The 27,237-nt window shown below is 36.2% G+C and overlaps 1 protein-coding gene across 1 annotated transcript in view; it reads left to right on the top strand.

Annotated features, from left to right (window-relative positions):
- Positions 1 to 27,237, top strand: part of ANGPT1 (angiopoietin 1) — a 154,745-nt gene that overhangs the window by 79,685 nt on the left and 47,823 nt on the right. The window contains exons 4-6 of the mRNA XM_032131476.1: positions 311 to 543; positions 16,978 to 17,105; positions 22,507 to 22,608. Of these exons, the coding sequence (XP_031987367.1) occupies positions 311 to 543; positions 16,978 to 17,105; positions 22,507 to 22,608 (463 nt within the window). The remainder of the gene's footprint in view (positions 1 to 310; positions 544 to 16,977; positions 17,106 to 22,506; positions 22,609 to 27,237) is intronic.

The following is a 27,237-nucleotide window of genomic DNA, read 5'->3' as shown; positions in this document are numbered from 1 at the left end:
GCCTGAGCTTTTACGTTCAAATGTTTTCCTGGCTCTATGCTCTTGCACTTAGATCCAAATAACACCTATATCTGCTGTTCCATGCCCTTTAAGCATTACAACATGCAAACATTACAAAATGCAGTCTTAGAGACCAGTTGTATTTGATTCCTTGACAGAGAAACTCAGTGAGCTGAATTACTAGATGTGACATTTTTTAGAATTATTGATTTAGAGAGTGAATCATACACTGAAAAAAATGTTCTGGTTTCTGTATTATTAACTGTGTTGGCATGAAATAATATCTAGTAATTGTTTTATTTCATTTTAGTTTACTTGAGCACAGAATTCTAGAAATGGAAGAAAGGCACAAAGAGGAGCTGGCCACTTTGAAGGAGGAAAAAGAGAACTTACAAAGCTTAGTCACACGACAAAGCTACATAATCCAGGAGCTAGAGAAGCAGTTAAACAAGGCAACAAGCAATAATAGTGTCCTGCAGAAACAGCAGCTTGAATTGATGGATACAGTTCACACCCTGATCACTGTCTGCTCCAAGGAAGGAGGTAAGAAAGTGGCATTATAAAACATTACAAGTACTAGGAAATTTCTTGTGAACTAAGTCCTGAATTTTTGGAAAAGGGAAACTTAATGGTCTTATTCCAAGAAAGAAGAAGACATTATAATTGAGAACAAAAGAGCTGATGAGAACCCAAAAATCTAATAAAGTTCAGACAGTGCTGAGACTGGTCCTGGTACCAACAGCCATATTTGATTCTTTGAATTTAGTATCACTGAGTTTTTATACCTTCACTATAGCAGATATAGGCCATAATTACATGGCCTTTGCACTGGCAATACTGATTTGTTCGTCAGAGTATCTGTCTCCTCTTGCTGGGAGTAACCCAACCAACCGTGGATCTTAACTTTACAGATATCCGTACCTCATCTACTCTTGACTTCCTTTTCAATCAATAGTGAGAACAGGCTACTAAACAAAGGAAAGTAATTCAGAGTTTTTTACATAAGTATAGGTCATAATGATGATTTTGGATATAGGCTCTTATGGAGCTATAGGTAGACATCCAAAAGATGAATCTCTTCCCTTGAATTAGATTTTTTTTATAATAAGGGATCATTTTTCTTTATTCTGTCTTGCTATGTTTTGTTTGTTTCTGGGTGCTGCAAACAAAAACCATAGAAATAACATCCTTTGAAAGAAGGGCTTGACAAAGACTCTATAAGACAATTTTCCTCAAGTATGTCTTTCTTAGTAAAGTTTTCTTATAGAAACAGAGACAGAAATTCAGATAGAATTTCAATTTTCCAATGCCAAAGACACCACAGAATGTCTTGAGAAAGAAATTCCTTTCATGAGAACTGGTAAAGAGAGATGGGTGAATGGAAACCACTGTGAAAAATGGAAATGGGACACTGGGAAGAATATATTACTAGCTATGAAAACCAGGCAAAGTCATTTAGAAATTATGATTGTCATTGTCAGAAATGACAGTATAAAAATCCTTCTGAGGAAGGGTACAGGATAAACACAGAGAGAAATTGCAGATGTCTGAGTTGTGATAGTCATTTAGCAATTGTGTAAGCATGGATCAACTAGTTCTCTAAGAGGTATCAGAAGTCTGAAGAGCCCCGCATTTTAGATTATTCTAGAGCTCTAAGTGCCATAAAATATCTAAAAAACAAAAAGCAAAGAAACAACGAAAACAAACGCAACCAGCAAACAACAACCCCATCCTCCAACTGAAAACTTGTCACCTGCATCATTATTCAGTGCTCTCTCTAAGGGGCAGAAGACATACTAGATCAAACAAACGACTCAGCTCAGGACAATGTGGGTTTTCTCTCTGCTATATATTCCCATGCAACTTGTGTGGCTTAAAGCTAAACTGCTCCAGTCATGAGGATTACATCTCTTTGGAAGTGTTGCATGCTTGGACCAGTGTAGATAGACTACTTTTTAAAAAAAAAAACCTTTTCCTCCCTCTCATGTTCATTCTAAATGTTCCCTTCTGCTCATTCTGTTACATAGTTCCCTAGCATTTTGAATTAAATAACATGTTTCATAGTAGGCTGTTCTCATATCAGTAGAGAAACATTGTGATGCAATGCAAATCCTTTATTATGTTTTATGGCCTTCTGGCAAAGAAACCTGGCAAGGCTGTGTCCAGAGAGTTCTAATAAAGCTCAGAAGTATTTTAAAATCAATATCAAAATGAAAGATGTATTATTCTCATACAGAGATATATAGCAAGTTCTTTTTAAGCTTAAAAAGATTTTCTTGCAGTTTTGAATTTGATTCAAAGGAAAAAAACAACAAACTAGCCAACATTTCCCCTAAAGTTAGTTTCCTCAGCTGCTTCTTATAAAAACTTTGAATGAGGAATACAGAAGTGGGTGTTTCAAATTGGTGCCTGAAAACCTGAGTTTTCAACAGTCTTTTTAACTTCTGAGGAGCTGTGGAAGTAAATGATGCTTAGCACAGTTAAATGCCTAAATACAACTTTATTAGCCTAACTAAGCTCTTAATTTTGGACTCTTATTACTTTTTGTGTATTATCATGTTCAGAATTTTCCTTGGATACATTTGTTCTTCGAGGAGAATAACTTAATGAGAAATGTTAAATTGCAGAAATTTTTCTTTCTTATTGTCTGATTAAGTCTAGCTGACCAGTATTTAAGCAGGTACATTCACAGCTGAAAAAGTAGCCAGATAGCTTAAGTTAAAATAATAATAATATTTTCCTGGAGCACGAGACCACTCTAATGAAGAGTAAGTATTAAAGGTTGTGCCAAAAATTAATGCCAACTTCTGTCTGTGCAAATATATGTTGAATGTGGAAATGTATGCATGTTGGGAAGTACCACTGGAGATACTCTAAATCCACACCAAAATACAAAGTTTAGATAGTCTTACGTAAGTCTTGATGTGTGCGCTAATGTTCAAAACAAAAAATGCCCTGTGAGAACCGCTGTTTCTTGGGAAATGGAGAATAACAAAAAGTGATACATAAATCAGTGGCACCTCTTCTGTCTCATACTTCAGTAAATCTCAGTCATCAAATTTCATAAGGGATATAGCAGAAATGGAAATGGTCCAGAAAATTACAGAACAATGGAAAAATTAGAGTCCTGGAACAATATTCATATGAGGAGAGAGAGCTGTAACATACAGAACTATTAGGTGAGAAAGAAGGTATGTGGAATGTTGTTATGCAAATGCACGAAATAGTTAATGGTAGGGAAAAAAGGAACAGCCAGTAACACTGAGAAGTATTTTCCATTGATAAAAGAGAGAACTTGAGTAATTTGGGTAAAGGTTACTAGATATCATTGAGGTTGATGAATATTTTTTAAGTATTAGAAAGCTGTAGAGATAGAAAAGGATAAGTCCTCTTAAGTACTTGAGTCTTTAACAGGGACACTCATCTTTGACAGAAAGCACAACCTAAGTGAGGCATCAAGTCTAGAAAGCCAGATTGTCAAAGATGAGTAACTTTATAAGCATGAACTACAGAGTTGAGAGGAATTGCAAAGTATGTCTAAATCCTGTGGTATTGTGAGAATGGCTTTCAGTACCTTTTTCAGATTTTTCTAAATTAAAAATGTAAGTCATTATATTTTATCTTACATTTATGCCTTGATATTTTAAAAATTGTCTGTCTATCTATCCATCCATCCATCCATCCATGTATAAATTCTCTCCCAAGGTAAGTCACAGACAGGAAAATTATTTTCTTTTTCTTGCAAGTCATGGTATTGAGGATTTTCCGATTTGTGAAAGTGAAAAATATAATACAGTTAACCAACTAATTTGAAACCAATCTGGTGATAATCACTGCTTTTTGATTACAGAACATGAAGTACATTTCCTTCAGTAATGACATAATCATACCAGAAGACTTACTTTTAGATTGATTTAAATAAATTGGGACACTATCTGAAGTTTTCCTGCTAGGAGCCTGTGAATAATATAGGCTGATAGTGTAGAGATAGAGGGCTGAACAGAAACTGCTTTTGTTCAGTTAAACAGTCTAAGGAGCTAACATAGTCCCTAGAACTGGATGAAAACCCTAAGAAATCTGCTTTGGTGCTTCCACTGTGCCTAGGCATATATTAGAAGAATTTCTGAAGAATATAAAGGCAAATGAGAAAGAGGAAAAATAAACCAAACCACCCAAACCAAATCATCCAAACAAAAAAGACACAAAAAACCAAATGAAAAGGTAAAACCAACACAAATAAAAATATTTTAAATATAGGTGGACCTAAATAGAAAATCCAGATCCCATTTTCAGTGTCAGTTTTGGTACTGACCAGTTTTGGGATGGGAGCCACCTGTAAGACTTGGAATTGTTTGTGAGTTTGGTTTCCAAAATACCACCCACCTCTCTCCCAGTGTGAGTGATTCTAGAGTTTCAGTTGCATGTAATCCTTCAAATAGACTGTCCAATAGGTCACAAAGCCTACAGAGAGTCAAATAAATGCAGGATACCATGGGGATTCACATGTCTCTATTTTGGCCTGTGTCTATGGCTAAATACACTTGTCACATTGTCTGTGTATATTTTAGGCAGAGGCAAAAACCTTGGCAGCAGCTGCCAGTAAATTTCTGCAGAAGAATTTCTAAAACAGAAGCACCTTCAGACACTAGCCTTCCAAAGGAAATGATTGTTCATTATGGTGAATATTAAAATAACTATTTAAAGGTGAAGTAATCTCCAAATTAAAATGCAGATACATGCATGAAACTTTTACTTTTCCCCAACAAAAGATGAGGAAATAAAAACATAGAAATGAAGGCCTAATTAATCATCACAGAGATATTGCATGATTATCTCCAAGACTGTAGAAGTGCTTCACCTGTAGCAATAACAGCTGGATAGAGATCAACTTATTCTTAGCAAAGGTCATAAAAGGTTTTGTGCATATTGTTTTCTTCAAACTGGTTATTGTTCATGCTACTTTAAGTATTGTTTTTCTGAGGATTCATAGAGCGCATTGCTGTCACTGTCAAACAACACAACTGTAACACAGTAAATAGTTTTGTGAAGTACTTTCTAAGCTGCCACATCAGAAAAATGATTTATGTAAAAGATATGTAGTGCTAAAGTAGAGAGTCACGTGAATGTTACTGGAAAAACTCCTCAACCCCAAAACAAGGTGTACAGTACAAATTATGTTAAGCAATAGATAATATGATCAAAGATGTGTATGCAAGTTCAGACCAACTAGTTCAGAAAGTATATTGGTCTGGGGGAAATTATGTTTCAAGCCAGATGTCACAAAAGGTGCCCAGTCAAAAATACATTGTCTTTTGTTCCAGTATAAGAAAATTTATTGAATTTCTATTGTGTTAAAAATAATTTGCATAACTCGTGATAACTGCCCAGGTAGTCCTACCCACAGAATAAGGGAATGAAAAATTCAGCAGGAAAGCATATTTAACCATGAACTTATTTTTGGTTTCCTATTTATTTTTTTCTTTGGCTGTCTTTCAGACTGCATAATAATAAAACTTGCTAAAATGTTTGGCCTAAACTTAGATACTTCAGAAAACTAATGGAACAGAAGAGAAAGTTTTGTCATGAATGTTTGGTTTTGTCATGAATGTCTGGTTTTGTGACCTCCTAGCACAAGAGAAATTAAGAATTTTATTCCTCTTGAATGCTGACAAGACGCTAAGCATAATTCCAAAATAATACATGTATATACTAGGAACTTACCTCCCCAGAAGTGCCTATTGAGTTTATAAAGTAAATAACACGGTTAGTGGGTCTGGAATTTCAGAAAAGGTCCAAGTGTCCTAGTTTATGGGTAGGAAAAGTAAATACGTCCAAAAATTTATTTTAATGGAATTCATGCTTTTAAAAAGAAAAAATATTAATTTATTTTAAAAAAATTAAACTGCAATGAATCTATTCCACTTCTTAGACCAAAGTTGTTGCAATGTAAAAATTTATTCGGAAGTGAAAAGAGTGAGAATAGAATGAGAGCTTCAAAGAAATGACCTGAAGGTTACAGGCTCAGGGGAAACTCCATTGACAGAAGCAGAATTACCTCAGCAGTGATGCTGGCCTTCTTCATTAGACAGACTTCAAAGACACCTTTTATAATACAGGCTAGTATTTTAAAAAAAGAAAAACAAACAAAAAAAAAAACCCCAAAACCAACTAACCAACCCCCAAAAAAGCTGAAATGAAACCAAATCAAAAATGCTGGTGGGAATGCAGGATAAAAAAAGAGAACAGTAGGTTTAAATATTAGTATTTCTACAGTGTTCAATAAGAAAAATTTTCTATATTATATTGATTCAGCCATATATTGGAATACAATAATGAGGATATTTAAATCCACTAGATTCTAGCAGTGTAGAAGAGCAAGATTTTATGACACATCTCTTGCTAATTTCTCTTCTGTACATGGAAAGAATAATATTGGTACTCATCTGAGACATATTTTGAGGTGATGGCGTGTTTTTTCTGATACCATTTCCCTATAAATATTTAATTCCTTAAGCCCATGCCTCCTCTTAGTACCTCATCCTTGACATTATTAGGGTTTTTTTCAATACGAGACATAACTGATGAGGCAGAAACTTAGAGTGTGTTACATCAGTCACTTCATTATTTTTCTTTTGAAGCATAGAATTAAATAAAATAAGATTTTGCTAGGTGCAGAGACTACCTGATTCTGACCAGCTTTGGCTGAAAGCTGTAGGTTTGAGGTGGATCTGGAAACATGGTTTAAGAAACAAGTTCATGAATGAAGTGACAGACATTTTTTTCTTATACCAAAAATTGAAGTTTAGTTATCAATGTGTTCTAACATTCTGCAGTGTAATAACAAAGCATGATGCTTTTGATATGTTAATTAATTAAAAAAAATTTTATTAGTTAAGAATAAATTAAAAACCTCAGACTTGACAAAACTAGAATGCCCACACCAAAGCTTTAAACAAAACAGTTTAATGCACTGAGGTCATCTGGTGTTCCCCACTAACTCCCCCAAAGGTGTCAAGGCAGATAACTTCAGCTAAGGCTGACATTATGTGTTGAAGATTATGGAAAACATCAATTTTCTCAGTTTCTCTCTACTTCCTCCATCTTTTGAGATTTTATGGGCATGAGGTTTTCATTTTTATTAAGATATCTTAAAGCATAGCAGAAATACTTTTAGTTTAAAACGAGATCAGAAGATCACTCTCAGAAAATGTTCACCGGCAATTCACACAGCTCACTATTATAAAGATATATTCCATTATGTGATCTGCTCTTACTTATAGTTTGAAAGCTGGAGAAAAACCGACTTTATTTTGCACTCAGAGTCAGGGTAGAGGGGTCCCCTGACTCTTACTGTGGCTGGATCCTATTGAGCAAGTGGACCCACTGAACTGGAAAGTGCTGCAGGGCCGCAGTCAGAGGCTGCTCTGACTTTGTGCAGTTGTGTGGATGTTCAGTTAAACATGCACATCAGCAACAGCTTTTGTGGTTCTCGTTTTTTCTGTTCAGGTGCTGTACAATTCTTGGTTTTGTTGAAGACTCTCTATTGATATGCAATTTTCAGACATGCTCAGAAAGCTCTATTAGAGAGTTTTTTTTGATCAGTCTTATCTGACTCTCCTAACACTTGCAGAGTTCTGGTCTGGACTTCCTTTATATCAACAAAGTCACTTCTGTCTAAGTGAGTTGTTTCGTGATGAGGTGACTTACAACTAAAGGTACCCTTTTTCTCCATATTATCTGTTAAAAGGTGATGATGTTAATGCTGATATTTATATCAACACTACCTATGTTGTTTTTTTCTAAAACTAAAAAAATATCAATTCCAAATCATCATGATTTAAAAATAAAAATATTTTCATACCCTGCTTAGGCAAGAATACCTTAATTTCAAAGTTACGCTTTATAATAAAGTGCAACAAAGTATGCTAGGTAGTAGCAAGTTAGGCCATAGTTTAATAGAGATTCAGTTCTGAAATTAGTAAATTTGAATGCTCAGCATTTGAAATTTATGTCAGTGGAAAAATATTTGAATTCTTCAAAACAGAATTGTGGATTCCGATATTTTATCCCTATTAACTTGTTGATCACAGCAGGAGATCAATATTTATTCATACTGAAAAATTAATATTGGAAGCGTGTATAAATCCTTGATTGTTGATGTTAAAATCAATTACCCACCCTCATTCCTACAGTACAGGTCAGTGCCAAATCCCTCTTCACTCAGTTTTGTGAAACTGGTATTATTCACTCATACCAAAGATATTACAGAGAATATCAGCATATATAAACCAACTAACGGCACTGTCAGTGTCACCCAAATGGCATGTTAGTAAAAAATTTCTCTGTATGTGTACCATTGTTCAGATGGAAACATTAAATGCACATTAGGGTGCCTGTGTGGAAAAATATAAACCAATTAAAGAAATATGGACACTAGAAATATTAAAGCCAGCAACTTAATCTCCTTGTACAGTTTGTGAAAGACTTCTTTAGTTCTCCTCTCAGTGAATGGCTAGTTACTCACAAAATTGCTGTCTCAAGCAGAAACTCTTAAGCAACTATACTGCAGCTGGATAATTAAGTGTCTTTATCTCTTTGTAAATGGGCCATAAGGCATTCTATTGCAGCTCACTAATGAGGACCATTTTATGGTACTTTTAAGTGATTTCTTTCAAATGCACAGTGATTTGAAGTATTATTGTTCTTGCCAGTCACTAAGGCTGGATTTATTGGGAAACAAACTTGATAACTGTAGATAATTTATTAGGTATTAAATAATTATGCCCTGGAGAGGGTGGAAGCTCTCTACGTTAATGTTGTTTTCCAAGACCAAGTTAATTCCTGCAGCACTACAGGAGGGAAATTCTGCTTTAAATGATTTATTTAATAAGTAGTTGGACAGCTTGAGTGCTCTTGCTATGCAATTGTTTGCCTTTCTTACCGCAGACTCTTAGAGGCTGTGTGGGAGGGCAAAGTAATGTTCTATTAGCTGCTAAAACATTTCTATAAATGTTAACCTGAGACATCTAATTGACTGCACCTTTTCTCTTTCCTCCCCATGTTAAAAGTATTGATCTCAAATTCTTCTATGTAATGAACCTTAGCACTCCTAAAAAATCTGGTACTGGACTAATGCCTAGGCTGGTAGAATCATTGTAGACCTGCTAATTGCATTTCAGCATGGCCTGGTAGTTACTCTGGATTGTACTTAAGTGAGGTTTACACAGCTCTTTGGGCCTCCCACACTCAGTGGCATTAAGAGCGAGAGGTTGAGAGCAAAGGGACTATTTCTGCTTTTGTCATTGTTCCTTGGAAACAAAATCCTTCCACTTCTCCATCCAGTCAAGGGACTGTAGGGTCATGGGGTGAATCAAGATCATTGAGCTGCTCCAGTAGAATAATAAATTTATATAACAAACAAAGAAACAAAACAAAACAACCAAGCAACCAAACAAAACCCCTAAACTTGCCTCCCCCTTTTACCCCTACAACAAACCCAAACACTCTCTGCAAGACCTCCTATTAGCTGATTCATTCTGTGGCCATGGAACCAGTTTACAGATATAGCCAGAGCAGCACTGCTCCTGTAAGTGACATTCTGTGATTGCACCATGTTTGGGATTAGGACTAAGTGCTCCCTTAGACATTCAAAATGTGCACATGCATTATATACATGCTTATACTGTCATACAGTCTGAACATTTTAATGAAGGCCAGCATTTTCTATTGTCATCATTCAGCAAATGAATGTGCCTAAGTAAGGAATTCTAGTTTTATTTTCTCTCACCTTCTAAAGTACCTGCGTGTATTCAAGGTAAGCTCCCTGGGAAATCTTGAATGAAAGATGCAGGAGGTTTTACTTGCCAGTTAATAGTCCAAATGAAAATAATATTTTAAAAACTTTTACAAAAGAATAGACAGGAAATCAGAAAAAAATTGTGCCACATAATCCATGATGTGCTCAAATACTGTGTAAAGTATTGTAACCCACATCACACACACAAAAAAATCTACAAAGATGATTGAGTATGTGAAATACCATTATTTAAGCCTATGACAGATACTTTAGGTGGTGTAAAAGACAATAGAAGGAGATTGCAGTAGAAATTGTAGGTGTAGGTGCCTTGTAGACCATGGGCGCTGACTTACTGACACTTTCAGCTAAGAATGAAGTGTCACCAGCTGGAACACTCTTGTTAAAAGCTAACAACGGGAAATTGTCCTTCACGTGGTCTGTGTAAGGAGTTCCTTGGTATGGGACACTGAATGACTAACATTAATGTGGCTTCAAAAACCTAGCTGGAGAAATTAATGACAGAAAATTCTTTCAAAGCCTATTAAAGATGCATATATTACATCTGGTGGAGGAAGAACTTATACTGTAAATTCCTGGATATGCTTTCCTGCGTTTATGCTGTTCTCCAGTCATCTACTTTGAATATCTGTTTTCATTGAAGACTTCTTTTTTCAGGCCAGGTGTTAGCCAAGCTCTTGCAAAATCTTAGGCCCCTTCTCAGGAGAAAAGGCCTTAAAAAAAAGGAATAAAATAAATAATTATGAGCGTATAAGAAGAAAAAAATCAGAAAATGATGGTTGAAAGATCAAATCCAATGAGGAAGTCATGATTTCTAGGGCCCTGATGCTGGAGATGAGATACTGGAGAGGCTGAAACAGCAATCTAACCTAGTATATCTACTCATAAATTCATTTGGGAATAATGGAGGCTTTGACAATACAGTTTTATAAACTAGAATCTGCAAATTTGTAATCTATAAACTTGATTATGGAGTAATACTTCCCAGAACAGAAATATTTTATTCCAGTATGTCAAAATGAACTTTCCAAGTTGCCAATGGCCTGGATTTTTTGTCAGATTCAGAGCAATGTCACAAAGAAATATTAGCTTTAAAAGCATTTTGGTGAATGCGTATTTGGTTGAAAGGAAAATGCATGTCCAAACTCCAGTCCTAAACTTCCTTTCTTCTCCCTAGTAAATAAACATGAGTACACACGAATGCACAACAACTTATCTGAGAAGACTGCTGGACTCCGAACAAACAGAAGCAGCTTCCATACTAATAGCTCCCCATTTTGTTCTTTTGTTGTTTTTTTTTTTAAGAAGTTATTCAGATTTCATGGAGATGAAAATAAAACATGAAATTAGTAAATTAGGAATTAAAGTTGACACTGGAGAAAGTTTTGAATCAGGTGGTGATAGTTTGTCTTTATAACAATTAGAATTGGGTAGTAAATACATATAAATTCAAATTTAAAACTTTTAATTGACTAGATAGATGCAAAAAAAGTTCACAATATTTTATCAAGGATAAGTAACTGCAATATTTTTTATTTCGTATATCTCAATGGATTGTAAATTTCTAATTATTTTTTGTGTTGGTTATATTGAGTGATGGTGGTAGCTTTAATAATCCAGAAACACATTTTGTGGAGGAAAAACAGATAGTGTGTAATATGTACTTGAATGAAAATGTGTTTTCAAGTTTGTTTTAAGAGGGACCCAAATGCGTTCTCGCATAGCTATCATTTCAGTTTGTAGGCATCACTGCAATTATCTGGAGAGCGTACCTGAAATGAAATCAGCCTTCAGGTTTGTGCCTTTTCCTTTGGTTTGTGTAACATTTGCAACATAATGGTGTTGTCACAGGGTTGTCTTATTGCAGGCAATATTGGGTGTTGCAGTCAGCTATTAGGTTGCAGTTTAATGTTTGCTCTCAGGTGGAGGTAGGTATATGCAAGGCGAGGACACTGAAAGAGCAGACTGTACCTCTGGCTGTAAGTCAGCAAAAACTGTAAGTCTGTGAATATTTTTCCATCTCAAAACTAAAATAATCTTCACCTTATTCTGTCAGATCTGTTAGTGGTTGCTGCTGCTGAGTCAGGGCACATATATAAATGTTTGGGCAGTGTTCCAGGCCTCTTCACTGGGGGAATTTGAGTGACGTCCTTTTGATAACATTAACAAACTGTTCCTGGTTTGATTCTTCTCAAGCCAGGCACTATTTGCCATTGTAACTGGAAATTTGTTGGTGCACAGCAGCTGCACCCAAATGGCTGGGAAAGAGGTCAGAGACACAGAGAAACCTACAGAAATGCAGGATTACCCACCATGTGTCTGGAACCATGACAAGATCAAGGCAAAATTTATTTGCAGTCCAGATTTAGACTGAAACCACTGTTTGGCAGTCCTTGGATGACCCTGTCCTGGAATGTAGCAACTTTAGGTAAAAAACATCGATTTACAACCTTCTCCTTTTTGATTTTTAAGGAGTTGTTCAACAAGGGACATAAACTTTTACCTCAGTGCTTTTGATAGCGCAGCTAAAGTTTAGGTCAATTATATATGCCAATAAGATATGGAGAAAGACTTTTCCCTTCTGACTTCAAAAGCATGAAAAAAAATTTTAAGTGCCTCTTTGGTACTTCTATAAGAAAATTAGACATGTAAATAAAACATTGAAACAATGAAAATATAATAATTCACTCAGACACTAAAGAAATCTCTGCACATCTGTCCAAATAAGTCACTATCATGCAGAAAAACAAACAACTGTTTTTCATTTGTTGTCAGTATCGCTAAAGGACATAAGAGTCTAGTGATTAACTCAGTCTCAAGTGACTTCACAAACATAGCAGTTCAGATCTCAAATAATTTAGGAAATATGATTGTGATTTATTGATTCCGTCAATATAATGAACTGTGTTTTAGCATTCTTTATTGCTTACAGACAAGCTGTGCTATTCATTCACCAGATATCTGATGGAGACCTTAAAAGAAAAGAGACAACTTAATTTTCTCAAAAACAACCAGAAATCTCAGTTAAAAAAACCCAAGTAGATTATTTTTCATACAGCTAGGAAAAAAGACAGATACTGTATGCTTTCAATTTCATATTCCTAGAGGAGAATACTAGATTACTAAATATTTCAGAAGATATTTATTCTTAGTAGTCAGTTGGTATTTCTTTAAACCTGGGCAGAAAAGCAAACATCCTCCATTTGTGATAGCTGTTAGGAAATAAACTAATTTACTATTGATTTAATTTTACAGCTGATAGCAGAGAAATAGTCTCACTCTACACAGAGACACACATAACTATCAATCAGTTAAATTCCACTGACTATTGATTAGGAAAAAAAGTCCGATATATCTGAGCTCTCTCACTTGCTAGCACAGGTAAACCTTTCTAAGAAAACTGAAGAGGCTACAGCCTCAGGTGCTGACCCTGGCTTTCTACTGAGGGTTAATATCCTGTGAGCAGGTCACCTGCTCAGCCCTGGTGCTGCAGAGCCTAAGGGCTGACAGAGACCTCACTGATTTGGGTTCCTGTTCATCCATAGGGCCTGGGCAGTTATGGATGGTACTTCCCGTATTGCCTGGACCCCAGTCGTCATCCAGGGCACTGAGCAAAAGGAACAGCTGAAGGACTGATAACTGAAGGAAATAATTCACATCAAGTAGGGAAAAACAGATAGCTTAGCCCAAGGAGAAAGTTATTGGGCTAAAAGTTACCCAGAAGACTTTTGGAAGTGCAGTGAAAAAAATATTTTTATTGTTGGTTCTCCTTCTGTTCAGAAAAACAGGACTTTCCACATAGGTATCATTGCTTTAAAGGAGCATGACTTCCTCACCAGTTTATTCATCCAGAGAAGCCAATAAAAAATCCCTCCTGGGTCCCAAATCTTGGCTAAGCATTCAGGTTTAAAAAATGCTAATATTATTTTGCTTGACATAGACTTATCTTTTTCTTCAGGTACATAAAAATCTGTCATAGACATTGCATTTGAAAACAGCTAAACTAACATTAGAAGTTTGTGTAAAATCAATATCTTGAAGCTGACAAAGGAATTTAATGGCTACATATTTGGTTTTAGAGCAAATTTATTTAAACTTTCTTACTTTTTAAAAAATTTACTTACACATCTACCATATGTGAGCCAATACATCATTCAGGGACTTCCCTTAATATGTAAAGGATTCAAGGTCTATACAGTCTTGTAGAAAAAAATAGTCTAGAGCTATAGTAGGTAGAAGTGGTTCGGAAACTGTATGGAATATTAAGTTAGAAAAACAACAGCAAACCTTAGAGAAAACATATTTTAGAGAAAACATATTTTATGCTAAAAGTACATTACCAGTAACATTCCTGAGTATTAATTTTCTGTCAAGTTTGGCTGTTCTTGCAAATTACAGTGTGATGTATTAAGAAAAACTAAACCTTGTGCTTGTCATGCTTAATATACTGGGCTGCAATCTGTAATAGTAGGTCCTTGTGAAGGAGCTGGGCTTTTCTTCCAATGGGAGCACCAGCTCCTGCAAGAGGGGTGAGAGGGACCCAAGGAAAGCCATCTTCTCCTGGCTACAGTGGAATAAAACCCCTGCTGCAAAAAAACCCAAACGTGTATTGGATTGCTTAGTTTTTAGGAAATTACATGTTTGCTCTCTGTGATCTCAGCTGCTTCAGCTGTCTGATTCTAAGAGGAAGGATGGGAAGAAACTGTCTATATCTATGACATTTTTCTATCTTTTTCAACTTCATCTCTCACGAAAACATCCATTTTATTGTGTTTCTTTTAGTTTTTAAGCATGAGAAGATAATTTATTTCTAAGGATGCTTCCTAGAGATCCACCTCTTTAGAAAATTACTCTCAAAGATATTTTCTCTGATAGTAAAATCTTACCTTGTTTAAAATTTTAATAATACAAACTTTAGAATACACTCATGGTTTCTTTTGTCTAAATTTCATTTACAAAGGACCCAAATTCAAATTTCCTTTAATGACTCTTAGTACTTATTTCCAAGTGGTTTTCAATGTGTGTATAATGGTTAAGTAAGAGGTAAGATAATCTCACTACATACAGCTAATAAATACTTTTAGACTGAAGGAAATGAGCACTGTGTCTGCACAATGAAATATAATTTTTAGACAGGAGGGACTGATGTCTCCAGTTGAAACAAAAGTGCTAGAGAAATTCAGGCCAGAAAGAATGGATCTATTCTAAAACCCTCTGAAATCAGTGAGAGGCTTTGCTTTAACTCCTCTAGGCTTTGGCTCCAGCCCCAAGTAATTATTCAGGTTGGACTTTGGCCACAGATACCACCACCATCTGCTTACAGAAAGTACCATGAAGTCTTTAATTAATGCAAATCATGAAGGCCTCAGTTCTATGTCTTATCTAAAAAATGGCACCTTTGAGAGAGTGCACAGTTGATGTGCACCTTGCTAAGGACCTCACTCCCTGCCATGTCACAGGGAAGTGTGTAATCTACAGCACTGCCAGCACTACCTTTTCCAAATATGGCCAAGTTTGAAAGCCATTGATTTCCTAACTGAATTTCATATGCAAATATATGAATTAGGTTTTATTTTTATTGATAACGTTGAATAAAAATAATAAATATGCAACCAATACATGGAAGGGGAGAAGTAAGGGAATTTTTTTCTTAAAATAAAATTTTAAAATAATAATGTAAAACACATAAAAGGGAAAGAATAATATTACTTTTGCGTAAAATGCCTACTTAGAGAGCAGTATAGTCTTACAGTCAGGATTGGATTTCTCACTATTTTTCTATTTTCACCTTTTCATGGAATGACTGAGGTAAAATGTTTGACCTTTTTTTTCCCTCAATTTCCCCATCTGTGAAATGGTATTAATACCAATTGCTCTGGCAGGAATTTGCCATCCTAAAATACTGCTTTGAGGTGTTCAAAGGGAAGATAGTATTTCCAACTACGGCATTATTCTCTCCATCTATGACCCAGATAGTCCCACATGCCATTGCCCTGATGCACATCAGTGTCATTAAACACCAGATTTGCAGCACAGGACACTTCATTGAGAGTGAATAAGACGTAGTCCCTTTCGTATCTATAGCTCACACTTTCAAGCCAAAAATGAAAAAGAAGTATCTGTCACCAGAGGATGAGTGTGTCTGGAAGACTTAAATATTGTATCCTTATTGTAGGGATTAATGAAGTGCTGGCCTGAGCCCTCCACATCGCTTAAGGCCATGTTTAACTTTAAGAATCTGAGTAGATGGATGGATTTCCATGGGAATACTGATGTGCTTAAAATATGTGTTGTTGAAATGAAATCATACCCTTCACTATTGTGTGGGGTCATACTACTTTTGTTTGTGAAAGTGAAGAACACAGTCAGATGTTACTCCTTCTACAGGAAATTTCCTGGTTGTTCAAGACTAGGATTCTCAACATTTTGCATTCCTGGTTTCTCAGCCCAGACTCATATATATATATGGTCTGTCTGTAATATACAGGATCAAGATCTGCACTGGTGTTATAACACTAACTGTTTCCCTGTGCTGAGCCAAAATGTATTCTAAAAATCTTGCCATCTGACTTCAGTAGCACTATTTTTCTTTCATTGTATTTAGCAACCTTTATGAATGTAGATATGAAAATAATTAAATTATTATCTTCTAAAAAATAAATTTAAGCAAGCAGCTGCCTTGCCCCAAGCTCCTATGCTGCTCAAAAGTCATTACTTCATGAACAGCACAAGCTCTCTCCTTCCAGCATTGCTGTCTTAGGTGAGCATCTGTGTCAGATCACAACACTGAACACGCTTTCCACCTTCATGTACCATCTCTGGGGCATTCTTTGTCAACCTCCCAGGTACAGCTGTGGTCAGAGGCAACACCTGCAGTGGGACAGACCTTTGCACCCAGAAGGAACATGCTGTGTTACCTCTCAGTAGACAGGATGCTCTGTTTAGCTATTTGCATCATGATTTCTGGTGCCTACTCTGCCATCTGTCCGAAAGCTTTGTACTAGTTCTTTACTAGAAGTTGCCAAGTGCCTGAACTATGTAAGAAACACAGTACAATCATTGCTGTGTATTTTTTAAAGGAATGCAGTGTGCAAAAGTGGACTTCCTAGATACAGAAATGCTTAAGACTGTGGTTGTAACTTATCGTGTTTTTTGTTTTGCAGTTTTACTAAAGAATGCAAAAAAGGAAGAAGAAAAGCCGTTCAGAGACTGTGCAGATGTATACCAATCTGGTTTTAACAAAAGTGGGGTCTACACTATTTATATTAACAATGTGTCAGATCCTAAAAAGGTAAAGACTGGGTTTATTTTCTTGTTTGTTAATATGATGTTGCTCTGAACTTAAAGGAGCACTTCAAGCCTTTACTGAAGTTATCATTCCACAAAATATTGTACTGGTACAAAAACTTGTGTTATACTCAGTCTTTAAAAAGCACAATAGACTGAGAAAATGATTAACTGTATTATTCCAGACATTCTTCTTTCCCACTGACAGAGAATCCTTCCTAAGTTCCAACATACACTCAATAGTTGACTCATTTCCTCCCACTTGGCAAGCTCAGTTGAATCAGACTACGGCTGCAAATAAATCTGCAATAAAATTTAGAAGTGATTTTGTAAGGTGTGATAATGAGGAAGCTGATCTAGGGGATTATCTGGTAGCACGGGGAAAGAAATAGCAGAATGAGTAGTTTTTAAAGATAAGGATTTACAAAAATCCTGCTTCTCTTATAGGGGACAGGGAAAAGTGGTTTTGGCTGTAAAGAACACAGCATGCTGAGTACTAGCACTGCTTGAAATGATGAAGCATGTATAATCCCATCCTTCTCAAAAAAGAGACTTGGGAGGGAGTGTTTTTTTATGCAAATGAAACATTAGTCTATAAAGGAGACTATTTTTTGCTAGGCTTTTGTTGCTAAGATACCTGAGTCTGTTGAGGCTAGGAACATGAGAGGATAACCTAAGCCAAACTTCTCCGTGGAGGAATGCTGGCTGTCCCTCTGAAAGGGCACCACTGGGAGAAGCCACCAAGACTAAGGGCTGATTACCTGGCAGAGGGAAATACGGTGGTGGCCATAAAGTGGGCCAGACAGGAGGGAGGGAACCACTTCTGTCTGGTGAGTTTATTCTTACTGCAGTAAAACGGTGACCCTCAGACTGCAAAAATTATTACCAATATTATCATTTATAGCAATATTATGATCATATGATATGTAGAACTTATTGCTAAACTGAGTTTGGTATTATAAGAAGGCTTTGGAATCATGTCAATATCAAGAGGTTATAGTTTAGCATGGAATTAGAGTTCATTAAATCATGAGTAGAATTGGGTTGGGAGAGCTTTATAGGACAAGATCAATATAATTCTGGTGAATGTGAATGAAAAAATAATTGACATGACATAAAATACAGAAATCCCTTTAAGCATTATTGAGCAAGGCAAGAATAATAAAAGCAGTCCTGTAGAAATTGCTCCACTCACCTCAAAAAAGACATGTAACATCTATGTCCAAATTGCATGTACCAGTTGGAGCAGCTTTTCTTAGCCTTACTGAAGTTCATAAACCATGCCCAGAAGCTGGACTGCAACTAAAGACAATGGTTACCTAAAAGCACTGTGACATTGATAATTCTGGTATATTTACCTCAAACACAATTCACTGGCAGTATAAGGACAGTGACACAATGGAAGCCACCCTCTATATCCCTGTTTACAGACACTGCTATCAATCAATAGAGATATCACAACTCAACTGATATTGTTGCATTATGTTTTCCTGGAGGGTTCCTTTTTTAGCAAGAAAATGCAAGAGTGTTGTTTCTGTGTGTTGAGGGCACTTCTGATACCACCTGTTTCTGTCTTGCCCTAGCAATAACACTGTAAGAGCTGATCTCAGGCATGTTCATGTTAGTCAAGTGAGGAGTGTAATTGCTTTAACAGGTGTTTTTTCAGATATTAAGGTCATTTAGACAAGCTGCAAGGTAGCACTATGCAGATAGCTGAACTAACTCCAGCTGAGATAACTTCAAAATCACATCAGTGCAGCACTGTGCCAGCACTAATTAGCCCAGAGGTAGCACACAGTCAGATTGCTTTAATATCCTGATAGGTACACCATGGAGACATACTTGCTTGTTTAAAGCCAGTTTAGTTATCTGGATTACTACAATGCAATGCACAGCTCTGACAGCTCTTAAGAGGCCTAATATATTGTTACCTTCTGTAGCACTCAGCCACAGGCAACGATCTCATTCACAGCAATTTTATACACCAGGTCACAATATACCTTCATTTCATTTTCTAAGGGATATTTACTAGAATCCTGATATTCAATGGAAAATACCTTTGTCATATATACAAATGTTACTCTCTGTTCTAGTGTTTTGTTGGTTTCATATTAATATATTCATTAAAAACTATCCTTCATGCTTACAGCTCCATACCATTTATGCACCATTTTTATATGCTCACATATGCTTTAGACTACAATTTTTGTTTCATGTTCCTAGCTTCAACAGTTAATTAATATAATTCATTAGTCATCAAGCCCTGCATCAAAAATTAGTGATTAATATCTGTTTAAAAAGACCTTAATATTTTTGATATGGAAAGAGAAAAAGATAAACTATTAAGCTAATTAATTGGCTTACTCTGATCTGTGTATGTGCAGGGCCTGATAATTTGGACAAATGATTGTTCCAAGTGAAAGCAAAGGCAAGAAGAATCCTCTCAGTCCTCAGCAAAGCTGGGTTAACTACAGGGGAAGCAAGGCTTCTGATGAGGAAGAGAGGAGTGGAAGTGAGGTTGTCCCCATTTTGGAGCTGAATGAGCCAAGTCACCTTTGGGAGCCAACGTAGGCCAGGTGTGATTGGTCTGACTGCAAACAGGACCTCTGAATCTCCCCTTGGACCAATGTATTGACTGGCTCACTGTCTCCTCTAATGCCCTCACAAGCATGACTTTTGCCAACCTCTGGGTGAACTACACTGAAAATGTAATGTTATCAGTGGCTGCTGGGGTCTGTGGATCTGTGTTTTTATGATTCTGCAAAAGCAATTGCTGTGTTCTTCACTCCTTCCCCTCTGGTTTCTTCTTATGGATTTCCCACTAAATTGGTGCTGATGCTCTCTCTGAGCATATCTGGCTGAATTTTAACCCATTAAATGTATGCTATCCCTCTGTGCTGTGGAAACTGTCATCCAAAATGTTTGTCATCAGACTTTCTGCATAGCACACACATACCCTGAATTTCAAAGGTCTGGTCTCAAGCTTGTTTCTCCATGCCAACAATGTAGACTTGAACTTAAAATGCAATTGTAGTAATTTCGCATCTTCTATTTACTTTAAAATTGAGCTTTTCTCTGAATGCTAATTATGAAATTTTTAATAATTTAGTCCATAAAATTAAAATAAATAGAAATAATCCCATATTTGCCTTTTAGGAGCTTGAAAATTTCTACCCATGCATTTAAGGAAGCGCAAGAGTCCAATATTTTGGATGGCCTTTTATTCTAAGTTAGCTTATTTTATTAATTATAAACTCAGAATCTAGAGATGCATACAAATTCAGTTATTTTCATCCTTTACTTTTCTAGTAGAGGGTTAACTATCAGAACACCTTAAATAGTGTTTAATGGCTTTATCTTTTCTGGGACAGACAAGGCTAGAGCTATGCACAGTAACATCCACAATCACCTTGGAACTCCGGTTAATATGGGCAGGTGTTTGTGTCTACCACCGGGGAAAGTGCCAGACCACACAATGATGGCTAGTGAAAAATGTGCTGCTGGCAAATCTTTATTTCACTGTGCAGTTTTCTCTTTCAATTTGATATATTCAGGAAACTTCAGTCTTTTCATAGGTATGTCATTATACTGTAGTATGAAAATCCCAAAATTTGCTTGTGTCTTTGAAATGAGTAGTCTTAATACAGTAGAGGATTCAATGCTTTAAAAATTGGCAGTGGATTCATGGGAGCTTGAAATGACTTATAAGGAAAGTAAATCCATCTTTTAGAAATTTTCACTGTAAATCAGACTAAAGACATTAAATCCTGTAGATAAATGTTTTGACTCACAGTGGCTTCCCTGAAGAAGGAATAAGGCCAAAATGTTTGTCTAGAAAATTGTGGATTTTCTTGTGGTTATCCTGAATCAAGTTTATGTTTGCCCTGGTGTTCTATTTCCTTCCTGTACTTTCACAGGGACTTCACTTGGCATGCCTGGTGCAAATTAAAACAAAAACACTTGCATATTGTTACTATGACAGTTCTTATGAGTACAAGAAATTTAGAATGGCTTTTCCTAAGGGAAGAATATGGTCCTCTAATCAGCTGCAGGACAAATTTTTTTTTAACTGTGTTGCATAGTAACCTCCAATTTGTCAAAGCTTTAAATTACCAACCCGTGCTTAATGGATTGACCCTTGCTGATGTGAGTGTTAAAAGCTAGACTTTTTCAACACTCTTACATACTGACATCTTACTTAAAAAGCAGAATACAGCTATTTAAAAGCCAGAAAAATGAAATGTAGGATAGTTGCAGTGTCGATATGGCGTGGATGAATACATAGGAATGAAATCAGGAAAAGTTGCTTGAATGAGTAACACTGAGAAACATAGATCTTCAAATCAAGTGTCCTACAAAAACAGAAACAAAAATTATTGCCACTTGTCACATACCAAGAAGAGCAACTGCACAAGCAGTATTTCAATTTTTTTCATAATTTATCTTCTATATTTTTGAAAGGATGATGTAACAAGAGTGAAGTGAATGAAAGTTAATATCCATTTTTGTTATCATTTGGATTATTTAAGATTGGTAACAGATTTCAGTCTACACAATATTCTAACATCAAGGGTCAGCAAAATTGTGAAATTGTTTCATTATTCTTTATACATAGAATCTTCAGTATCTAACTTATAATTTTATTAGTGCAATGGTAACAGGGCATGATCTTACATATTTAGTATAGATCTTAACTTCTGAACTTGTGTCACAGACCTCTGTTCTTGAGCCTGTTTCTAGCTCTGTTCTCTGTCAGTACAAGGCAGTTTGCTCTGAGGTCACCTGTTCCCATTTTGGGACACTGCCTGTAACTCAGTAGGTAACATCACAATTCAAAGCAAAACAGAATAACCTCATTACAATGGCTGTTCGTGTACTGCTTTTATCTCTGGCAAAGTATAGCAGTAGTAACAGGAGAGGAAACCTCATCTGTGCTACATTTCAGACTCCTAGGATGAGTGTTTTCTGTAAGAATTCTCAAGATTCTCTCTGAGACCAAATGGCACTCTGCTAAAAGCTGTAGAAAGCATTATTATCACTTAAAGAATTACTCTTCTTTGTTATGAGGAAGGGAGTGGTTTCAGAGGCACTGCAGCAAAAAGAGAAAAAAGAGCATGGAGAGAGTGTGAAGGGAAAGCTGAAGAAGCAGAGGGGGAGGATGGGGAGATGTTCTACTGAAAGGAGATATTACGGGGAGAATTACACTAAATGTAACGAGAGAACTGGTTGTAATCAAATGACGGAGGTGTCATTGAGGGAATCGGGCATGAGCGCATAGGAAAACACACTTCCTTAACACTGTGATTCACAAATAGCTTTCCCCCCTAAGATGCCAGGATTCCAATGAAATCTTGTTTTATTGTTGGTTTGGGTTTTTCAATTCTTCTTTTTTATTTACTGCATAGGTCTTTTGCAATATGGAAATTGCTGGAGGAGGATGGACAGTTATACAGCACCGAGAAGATGGAAGTCTGGATTTTCAGAAAAGTTGGAAAGAATACAAAATGGTAAGGTGAAAAATGTGCAATATCTGTACAATTCATACAAGTTTCAGATTTCAAATACTACTTCCTATTGTCCTAGATAGATAGTTCTGCCTATAATGATGTGCTGTGGTCCTGCAGACTTTTATGAACTACCTTTTCTCAGTTCTGCTACTTTTCAAAATCATAATATCCTTTTTACTCAGTTAGTTGAGTCTTATTTGCCATGATTTAGAGTTTCTTTCAGATCAGTTACTGAGATTAAAATGAGATGAGGCCAGAATGCTGCTCTCTGTCTCGCTGAAGTTTTGACTTGATGCGATGTTTGGGGGTAATAGGCATGTGATGATGTTCCTAAGGCATGAATGTTTTCAGCTGAGGGGAACTCATTCAGAAGTTGGAGCACCTCAGACAGGAACAAAAATTTTTACTGGGGCTTATCCCAAGTCATACAGCACCTCTGCCAATCAAGTTAATGTACTGGAAATGTTGATACTTCAAATAGGATTACAAGAAAATAAATAACTTACCAAATTAAAGATGACATGACTTCAAGCAGGCTATTTTCCCTTTGCCAACTCAAAAAAAATTTACTCCAATCTAAATAACTTCTAATTTGTTTCATTCCTTGCCTGATCAAACTTCCTGATGGAGCTCCTTTCTCTGAGTCCCTGAAGACTGGCTTGGATTTCAATGACATTCCTATTGAAGTTTTCAGCACTGTATTATCAGCCTGGCAGAAAAAAGCTCTTTTCTAGTTTTCAAAAAGCACTAAATGAAAAGAGAATTTTAAATGTTTAAAAATAAAGACAAGTTCTGTTTAGTAAAAATTTCTATGGGAAAAAGTTCTCTTGCAGAACTTACAGTTTCAGAAATAACATAATATCATATTATTGAAACAAAATCTAATTTTGGATTCTATTGATGCTTTATTTTCAATATTTTCATATTGCTTGAAAATATAAATAATGATTTGAGTCAGACTCCTGCTCCTATGGATAACTAAAGGATGTAATCTATTTTGTAATATATATTAACTAAAGTTATAATAAAATGACAAACATATTTTTTAATAGAATCACAAAATTGGAAATTTCTTTTAGAATTCATATTGTTTTAGTTTAGCAGAAAACTTGAAAACTGTTGTACTTGATTTTGGTCCAGAATCAAATAAAATATAAGGCATCAAATTATTTGAAACAAAATTTGAAGATTCTACCAGTTTTATTTGTGAGGAAATTAGAATTCGTATGTGCACATCTACATATGGACTTTTTAAATGTATGCATATCACATTAATTATTTTCTCAGTTTTTATCTCCTGTGCTTTTCTTAGGCAGTTTAATAAATGCAGCCCTTTGAAAAGTTTTCCCATGTGGCCTTTTTTCCTACATATCCTTTAATTTAGTCATTTTCCTCCACTTTTCCTTTACTACAGTGTGACCCTGTTCAGGATTAGATTCTGTTGGCTTAGTCTAGTTCAAGCAGTCTGAATTAATTTTCCTTTTCTTTAGGAATGATGTAGTATTTAAGAGATCATTTACTTCTACCAAATGAAAAGGATCCCTTTTGGACTTTTATTGATTGTTCATCCTGTATGTCATGAAACAAGATGGGATTCAGGCTTGCTCTGCTTCTATGAACTGTTTCGCCAAAGTAACAATCTCAGGCCCCCTTCTATGGTTTACTTATAACACCAAATGTTGAATGGTCGAGGCTGGTGGACTCTCTGTGTATTGCTGAGATATCTGAAAGCCTCTGAGCTTCAAGGCAATAACACCACTAACTTAATTCTTTGATTGTTCAGAGAGGGTGTGTGGTGTCTGTTGGACCACATCCCCTCTCCTTCCTGTCACATCTGCCTAGAGTTTCTTCCAGTGGAAGCTGGGGAGTGTGGTGGCAGAACATGATGGCACTTAGGCTTACTTGGAGCAGTTGAACTTAATGTGTTTTCTCAGCCTGTACCTCAGATAGAGCTTTCCAGTTTTGTTAAGATATTCTTCTTGTGCTTGTATCTCACTGCGGTCCTAAAGCTAACAGAAATGGTATCATAGTATAATAACAGCAACAAGAAGTCTCTGGGGCTTCTTTTATTTTCAGTGCATTTAGTTCTTATTGGAAAGAAATCTGGAAAACTGTTGAAAATTTTAAGCTATAAGCAAGTACTGATTGCCAGCTTCTGAGCTGGACAGGAACTCAGGCCACCAACCTGCACTACTGCTAAAGCCCTCACAAGTTATTGGCTGTTACAGCGTTAGGAGGCCACTGCACATATGCTCTGACTCTAGACAGATCCTTACAGCAGCTTACTTGGGGAGGGTGCACATGGAGTGGTCTCTGCAAAGCTGACAGCACTGCTGGCTTGCAGGAGTCACCTGACAGCAGTGAGGCACTCATTGTCTTTGATGCAGTTTCATGCTGGTGCCTTCAGCTTACATGGAAGCACTTCAATTTCTGTTGACACCAATACAGGAAACAGGTTAAGTGAGAGATAGGGTAGCCATGAATCTTTTGAGTAGGACATATACAACTCCATTCATTCTTAAATTGCCACACAGTCAGTGGTAGTGCAATAGTGGTACTAATTTTTCCTACTGGTTTTTTTTTGCTCCATTTCTGCTGGCATTCAGTCTCCACTCTGGAAAATAAAGTAAGGCTTTCTTTGTTATCTAAAATAACAGCTAATAACCTTTTCTGCAGATTTACTGTTATGCAAGATTGGTTATGTATCTTCTTGCTTAGGGGCATATTTTCTTACCAGTATCCTTCAGTTTTCTTGTTAGTCTTATCGTGTGCAGTATAATTTGTACCTTTGCTTCGAAGAACTCATTTCTGACCAAGAAATTTCTTGGGCCGTTTGAGTTTTGTACATTCAATAGTAATTGGAATAAATTCACAGAAAAGCTTGTAAGTTCATCCTTCCATCCTTTATCAGTGTCTACTACATCTGTTTTTTCACATTTTGCAATGGATTTTCTGTTATAGTGTTTGTTGCTTACCAGAAAAAAGTGAAGTGGAATAACAAATAATTTCTTTAACAGCAGGTGAGATCACCCTGAAGAAAATTTCAAGCATTTTTCATATTTCCTTGCCTGAATAAATGTTAATGTAAAACACTATTAAGAGGTTTGATCTCTAGAGGGGAATATTGCTTAAGAAACTATTGCTTGCTATCTGCAAACCCAAGACTCTTTTGAAGGGGGTTTTCCACAAGCTTACTGTCACAGTTTCTGGAATTTATTAGGGAGTTATTAGCAATAATCAAATCTGAGTTAATGGTTAGCTCATGTGCTAACTTGGCTGTTGAGATTTCTTGATCATTTTCCAGTTTTCAGTTCTTGGATGAATGCACCTTTCCCAGTGACTGTCTCCATTTTTGCCAAATTAGGTGATGGAGTATTGGATTCCCTATTCTCTAGCCTTTTAGCATGTCTAGTTTAATAATTCCCATGAAATTCTCAGAATTTATTCCACACTTGATAGCCCAGCATTCACTATGAGTTTCCTAGGGGGCCTTCTTTGGGGTCAAGTCTGTAGGGAGTTTCCTCAGACATTTAAAATTATTTTCTTCTTTCTCTCATTGGAGAAAAACTCTCAGTAGGTATTTGAAATTGTGTGCTTTGGCCAGCTCACAGCAATCTTTTTCCTAGCCAGTTTTTTTCCTGCATGTCAGTATTTAATTGTACTCTATGCCTTAATTGCTATTTTCCACTCTCTGATGAAAAAAACCTATCACTTCTTTTAATCACTCATATTGTCATGAGCTAGATTAGGATCGCTTGTATGTAGTACACTCAAAGATGAATTTCTAAGCTTTATGGCAACCACTTCCTACCTTCCTGACCAGCAGTTGTTTTTTCTTTTGTTTTCTTGGAAGCAAGAATGTCATTCAGTGTTATATTCCACATTCCTTTAATTTCATGTTCCTGATTAGCATCTAAGAGTCCAACAACAGTTCAGTGCTTAAAAAAAGTCTGGTGCCAATTGTTTCAGAAGTCATCAGTAGCATTTGTGTGTGCCTGAAGAGCACATCTACAAAACCTCGTCCATTTCTGTTGTGGTTTCTTCTTTTTCTTTTCTCCTTAAAGGTGTTGGGTCTAATTGATGGCTATCTCCATAGTGCCAATATGGTATGACACCAGAGCAGGATAATTTATGTTCTTCTATGGCTTAAATTCTTCACACACTGAGAGACAGACCATGAAGTTCTGGTAGTCACCAGAACTTTCTGAGGAAGTGTTTTTGGATGCAATTCTAGTGGGAATTTACATTTTATTGTCTGGAATAACCTGACTTTCCTCTGAGCCTCAGTAAATTTTAACTGTTATAACAAGTATGGTGATCTGTGTCTTCTGCTTACTTAAAAGACAGTCAAACACATCTTTGGACTGTAAGTCTCTGATTTCCTTCTAGGCACGATGGTTTTTACACTTTTTTAATGTATTTCCTACAGTTCACCTCTGTGAGTAAGCTCTACTTTGGACACAGGTCCCACCTATTTCCTGGAAGACCTTATTGTTTGTGACAATCAGGTGGCTGGTCACCTCATGTTTTCATCTCGCTAGTCTTTGCAAGTCCCACATGCCTGAATTATTCATAATAAAAGCTACCATTCCAAGAAAGACTTTATTTCTCAGTGCCTTTGTTCAGTTT

This window comes from Corvus moneduloides, chromosome 1, assembly GCF_009650955.1.
Source record: "Corvus moneduloides isolate bCorMon1 chromosome 1, bCorMon1.pri, whole genome shotgun sequence".
In the NCBI taxonomy this organism is placed as follows: domain Eukaryota; kingdom Metazoa; phylum Chordata; class Aves; order Passeriformes; family Corvidae; genus Corvus; species Corvus moneduloides.
This window is presented reverse-complemented; position numbering and strand designations above follow the sequence as displayed.